The sequence below is a fragment of the Primulina tabacum genome, chromosome 7 (assembly GCF_025594145.1).
Source record: "Primulina tabacum isolate GXHZ01 chromosome 7, ASM2559414v2, whole genome shotgun sequence".
In the NCBI taxonomy this organism is placed as follows: Eukaryota; Viridiplantae; Streptophyta; class Magnoliopsida; order Lamiales; family Gesneriaceae; genus Primulina; species Primulina tabacum.
Genome location: NC_134556.1, coordinates 33,057,084 through 33,063,480, shown reverse-complemented (window position 1 = coordinate 33,063,480; position 6,397 = coordinate 33,057,084). Strand labels below are relative to the sequence as shown.

General features: G+C 37.4%; 1 protein-coding gene across 1 annotated transcript; it reads right to left on the bottom strand.

Moving 5' to 3' along the window:
* Positions 1–3,901: 3,901 nt before the first annotated feature.
* Positions 3,902–6,130, bottom strand: LOC142551322 (guanine nucleotide-binding protein subunit gamma 2-like). Its single transcript, XM_075660501.1, has 5 exons — positions 5,993–6,130; positions 5,745–5,868; positions 4,606–4,658; positions 4,467–4,511; positions 3,902–4,292 (listed from the first exon to the last, which is right to left on the bottom strand). Exons 2-5 carry the CDS (start codon positions 5,859–5,861, stop codon positions 4,208–4,210), a joined length of 300 nt encoding a protein of 99 aa, XP_075516616.1. The 5' UTR covers positions 5,862–5,868; positions 5,993–6,130; the 3' UTR covers positions 3,902–4,207.
* Between the last annotated feature and the right edge of the window lie 267 nt (positions 6,131–6,397).

Here is a 6,397-nt window from a genome sequence, read left to right as displayed (position 1 = left end):
AAAAAATATTGCATTTCTTGACTCAATTGTCATGCCCTTATTCATTTCTGAATTTTCATATTTGTGCACTACAAACCTATAAGCACTACTATTATGTGTATATCCGATGAATATGCAGTCGACCATCTTTGGTCCAATTCGCTCTTGTTTAGACTTTGGTATTTCAACCTTAGCTAGACACCCCCATACTCTGAGGTACTTGTAGGAAGGCTTATGACCTTTCCACAGTTCGTAAGGTGACTTGTCATTTTTCTTGTGGGGTATCTTGTTCAGGATGTGATTAGCCGATAGTATTTCTTCCCCCCACAAGTTTTGGGATAGTCCTGAACTTATTAACATAGCATTCATCATATCTTTCAGAGTTCGATTATTTCTTTCGGAAATGTCATTCGATTGTGGTGAATAAGGAGCAGTCATGTCACGAATTATGCCCACATATGTGCAGAATTCATCAAACGGTGCTCTGTATTCGCCCCCTCTATGACTTCGAACCCTCTTTATTTGTTTGCCTAGTTGATTCTCAACTGCAGTCTTATAACCTTTGAATGCTTCAAGAGCTTCATCTTTCGACCTCAAAAGATATACATAACAGTACCTTGTATGATCATCAATGAATGTCACGTTGTATCTTTTCCCTCCTCTAGTTCGTACAAACTTTAAATCACCAAGATCGGTGTGTATTAGTTCTAGATAAGTTGTACATCTTTCAATCGAGTGGTAAGGCGCTTTGGTCATTTTTGCTTCAACACATATCTCGCATTTTTGTGCTGGATCGACGTTGTGTTTAGGCAATAGTTCCAGTTTTATTAAATGTTGCAAGGTGTTAAAATTTACATGTCCTAAATAAACATGCCATAAATGAGAACACTCAAGCAAGTAAATAGAACTTTTGTCTTTATTATTTTCAACAACATTTTGGCTTATATCCATTACATTCAATTTGAAAATGTTCTCATCGAGATATCCTTTTCCAATAAAATGATCATTCTTGGTCAATACAACCTTGTTAGACTGACCAACAAGACCCCGACACGAGGTTCTTTTTTATGTTCGGTACGTGAAGTGCATGAACAAGGGTTACTTCCAAACCCGATGTCATCTTCAGTACTACATTTCCGGTGCCCACCACCTCAGATGTAGCGGAGTTCTCCATATATAGTTTACTCCCGGTTGATGGAGTGTATGTGGAGAACATCCCCTTGTTGGAGCATATGTGTCGAGTTGCTCCAGTATCAACCCACTACTCGTTGGGGTTTTTCACAAAATTTGCTTCCAAAATAACTGCAGAGAAATCAAGTTTAGAAAAATCAAATGGTACCAACCTTTCTTGAACTACGTTGGCTTGAGGATTTTCTTTCTTTGGCTTCCTACAATCCTTAGCCATGTGATTCGGTTTTCCGCAATTATAACAAGTGTCTTTGAACTTCTTCTTATTTGGGGGTTGTTGCACTTGTTGTGGTTGCTTCTCAAACTTTTTTTTCTACTATTTGAAACTCGATTCAACAATGTTCACCCTTGCTGCCATTTTACTTGCCTTGACCTCGGTGCTCTTGTTGTCCTCTTCTATCCTCAATCTCACAATGAGATCCTCCAATCACATCTCCTTCCTTTTGTGCTTCAAATAATTCTTGAAATCCTTCCAAAACGGAGGGAATTTCTCCAACAAAGCAGCAACTTGGAAGGATTCGCTTAGACTCATTCCTTCCGCATGAATCTCGTGCAAGAGAAGTTGTAATTCTTGCACTTGACTCATCGCGGATTTTGAGTCCACCATCTTGTAGTCCAAAAATCTCCCAACAATAAACTTCTTCACACCCGCATCCTCCGCCCCGTATTTCTTATCAAGCATATCCCAAAGTTTCTTGGCGATCTTGACTTGACAAAACACATTGTACAATACATTGTCTAGTACATTGAGGATGTAATTATTGCACAGGAAATCACTTTGGTTCCATGCATCCAAAGCGGCCCTCTTGTTGGTGCCTGTCTCGTCTTCAGCAACGGTGGGATGATCCTCCTTCAAGAATATTTACAAACTCAAGGTTGTGAGATAAAAAGCATCTTTTGTTACCATCTTTTGAAATCTGCACCAGGAAACTTTTCTGGTTTCTCTCATGGTGCAACGATTGCATGTTGTGTTGTAGATGATGTTGCCATTGAGATTCTTCTTGCAAGTGATTAGAAATCCCGAATTCTTCTTAAGATTGTTGTTTATGAGATTGAAATTTGATAGGAAAAACAAGAAGAAAACAATAAAAATGGCTTGTAGAGGCAAGTGTTGAACGCTTTCTCCTTAAGAAGAATTTGCCCCTCACAATGTGCTAAAGGTTTGTGGCAATCTTCTCTCAAGATACAACTACAACTCTTGGATAATGAGCACTCAAATATCTAAGTTCTATAACAAGGAAATGAATGGAACTCTCTCTTGTTGAAGAAGGAAGAAGAACAATATGCAAATGAAATTATGTATTTTTTATTTTCAATAAAACAAACATTTAATGTTTTTCATGTGAAAAAACATGATCTTTCATTCATGTGGGTGTCCTTTGGTCATTGTAACTGACCACAATCATCAAACAATGCCAAGGAAATGAAAAAATGCCAGAAAAATCCGAAGGGACGCCTGTGTGCGCGTTCTGTGCGCGCGCCCGCGCGAGCATGCGCGTGCTGCCGAGCGCTCTTGGCAGAGCTCGGCGCGTGCAGATCCGCGCGCGGGTGCACGCCTGCTACTGGATCGGCGCGCGGGTGCACGCAGACCTGTACTGTTCACCGATTTTTTAAAAAAATTTGGTTTCCGTCCCTTACATGTTCCGACTACTCGTTTGAAGTTCTTTCAACATTCGATGAACTCGTTTCAAATTTAATTCATAACCACCGAACTTAATATTCATTCATTAAGCTTCGTTCTTCGTTTCGAATTTTTTCAATCAAACACATTGATTAATTTGCTTAATTTCATTCATTAAGCATCAAAATTATCCAACAGAGTCTTGGTGTTGTTGACTTCAACCTGGCTCCAAGTTGCCAATTGGGTATGGTAGAAGGAAGTAGGAGTATTGTAGTATTTTTAATTAACAACAATATTCAAACTTAGTTTAGGTGTACGTAATAATATTCGTCGAATTATTAGTTTTTTTTTTTAGGTTATTTGGCAAAGTTTCTATCTCGAAGATGATTCTTGACTACAAGGATTCAGAACCATGTCCTGTTGCTCTTCTTAAAACTCCATCAACTTTTATGGTGAATTTGATCAGGTGAGGCTACGCCTAGGTTTGAGATACCAAAAATGATTTCACATACGAGGATATTGATTCAGTTTCTTCTTTGCTGAAACTTCATCGTTGACATAGGCTCGCGCTATAGCCCACTTCTTCTTCCTCTTCGGGTTTCCAATGATGTAACTTCATCAAGGGGATCTTAGCGGGAAAGAAAGACTTCGAATATTTTTGGCAACATACTACTGTCATGACGCTCTCGTGCTTATAGATAGCATGGATCGAGCCAGATAAAGGACGAAATTTTTAAGCTTCTCTCTAATGAGTATATACAAAATGCTGTAGTGCTAGTCTTGGCAAACAAACAAGATTTGAAGGATCAATGGCCATTCAGAGTGTCAAGAACCATGATTGGCATATTCAGGCTTGCTGTGCATGCTCTCACCGGTGAAGGTCTGAATGATGGCTTGGGATGGATTGCACAGAGAGTGATTGGGGAAAGCCAAAGTAGAATTGGCTATAAACTGATGAAAGTGTTCGCCTTTCCCTGGACTGTCGATTATAGTGGTGTCATGCCACTCCAACGGGCTTGTTGATGCTGCATATAAAGCCGGGATCGGTTGATTCTATACTGGAGGTGAGATATCTTTCCTACGTTTATTGTTATTAGGATATGAATCCTGTCCACAATCGCAAGTAAAGTTCTTTGAATTCAAGTGTAACCATAACCCGAGTATATCTTCTCTCAGTTTTGTAGATCAACGTTACAGATCTCAATATCTGCGACAGAGAATATTTGCACCAAACTTCAGAGTATGTTATGTCACAAGCACAGGAAACATATATAGAACACAGTGGTTTTCAGCAAACTCGAGCATTTTCATTCCGAACATCACATTACATCCACCGCTATGCCTGTTTCAAGAAAATTCTTCTGTCTAAATCTCGACAGAACAAATAAGAATTCTTCAACACAAGCAGCAACCGATCGATCATAGTATGCAGCATCTGCATCCCGAAGCATCTTGTGGCCCTTCAAACCACCTATCCCATGTTGCATGCATCGGACCACAAGTCCTGGAAAAACACACAATATTTTACATCAACAAAAGTTAAAAATAGTCCAACGCGTTGTTTTTATCTCAATTAGAAAGCAAGAAAACCGAAGTTCAAATATCATCATTACTATATACACACACATATATACACTAGACGTACATATTAGATATACAAGCAAGAGAGAGCTCTTACATTGGGAGTAGTGGATCTGGAGTTGTTTCAATACTGCTCAGCAGCCTAGAAAAAACACAATGTTCCATCAACGGTTAGGCAAAATGCAAATAGCATAAACCTAGCACGTACTTGTATCTTCTTCTTTAGTTTTACTTACTCTTCGCATGCAAACGACACTTTTCCCGTTTTCTGGACTAGTTCCAATTCCTCCTGAGTGGAACATGTAGTCACGAAAATTACTTTAATCTTCCCATATTACATGGAGCATTCAATAGACAATCATAATATAGGGACAAAGAACAAGAACAGAAATCATAGATGTCTTTTGGCTGGAATTCATTCCGATTGTGCATTGGCAGAGATATAATGCATGTTTCGAATGCTATCCTATGATTCATCCATCATTAAACCTCAACTGATGGCAGATAAAAAGTGGAGCTATAATCTTTATTTTTATGGGAATCAAGCTAGTTTTTTCTCTTTGCCAAAGACAACTTAATAAAAAAATAAGCTAAAATCAAATTAAAAAAAGGAATTCTTGACAGCATTCATGGGAAAATGGTGAAGACAGAAGCACAAAAAAATTGCACGTTCGACTTCAGTCACAAATGTTTAGTAAGACACGATGAAAAAGAGACAATACCTGACTTTTTGGAGTAACAAAACTATTATTGATTTGCAAATCATATCATAAACTAAGTATTCGGCTACAACCGGATGCGACAGTGGCTTTCGGGTCGGAACATATTAGTTTAGCCCCGCTCTGATCCTAAGAACTACATACATCGTTTGCAAAATACAAATCCTCCCCTATTTGAGCTTATGATGTAATATTACCACTATAAACAAATATAATTATATTTCCTAGTTCCAAAAAGCATCGTTCCTTCAAACTCTAACAATGTATAAAAGAAGTAAATAAATAACCGAAAAAATCTCCCCTTGTTTGATAATAACACAACTACTAGAAAGTTCTGTTTTGATCCACGATTTCAAAAATCTCTATAAGATTCAACTGAATTTCAAATCCACCCTACGTCAAGTTAAGCACCAGCAGCTAAAAATTTATTTACTTTTTGCAAGTTTCTTACCTGACTAGAATAAACAGACAAGTTTAACAGCTTTATCTAATAAAAAAATTCACCAAAAAAGGCAAAAGTCTTGACATTTCATCTTTCACCGCTGCCAATCAACACCGATACAAAAACCCAATTTCCCAGATCAAAGAACCAACAAAAAAAATAAATATTATGAATCATATCATGAAAAGAAATTCAAAAAGATGGTTAAAAAAACCTCCAAGAATCGAGTTTCCTGCTCAAGTCTCTTCAATTCAGCAGCAATCCTGTGTTTACCTCTCATATCTATTGCTCCCACGATCGGTCGCATCTCACCTGAACTTCCTGCTTGCATCCTAATACTACTATTGTCTTTACAAAGTTATTTTAATTACAATAAAGAAACGGAAAAAAATAACCAAAAAAACTGAGAGTGAAGTTGGACCATGCATAGCACATTTTATGGAAGTGGAAAATTAATGCTACCAGTTTGATGGCAAACTCGATGAAATTTGGAAATTATTGGTTTGGAAAAAGTAAACCAAAAGTAGTAGTGAGAAAGAAGCATTTTTTGAGTGGAGATTTCTTTCTTTGTTTTTGATTTTTGTCAAGGATCGAATGATGAGGAAAGGTAGTGGCCTTTTTTTAATTTTTTTTTCCCATTTTGTTTTGTCTTTTTCATGTTTCTTCAATTCTTTGTTCCACCTAACGGAAGACTTTCGTCACAAGATTGATTTTTTATGTAATGTAGTTAGATTTTTTAAATTATTTTGGGCATTTATTTTGTTCTTGACTTCCTTCCTCTTCCTATAGGACAAGATGTCACATTAATATTGATAAGCCCGAATTATTTTGATCTACATGAGATTAAATTTTAAATACGATGTGTTT

What these genes read in the sequence shown, in the direction of transcription:
- LOC142551322 (XM_075660501.1), bottom strand. Translation starts at nt 5,861, where the DNA reads ATGCAAGCAGGAAGTTCAGGTGAGATGCGACCGATCGTGGGAGCAATA. An exon ending in AGGAAACTCGATTCTTGGAG is followed by an intron (nt 4,659 to 5,744) that starts GTTTTTTTAACC and finishes TGTTCCACTCAG; the next exon opens with GAGGAATTGGAACTAGTCCA. An exon ending in GTGTCGTTTGCATGCGAAGA is followed by an intron (nt 4,512 to 4,605) that starts GTAAGTAAAACT and finishes TGTTTTTTCTAG; the next exon opens with GCTGCTGAGCAGTATTGAAA.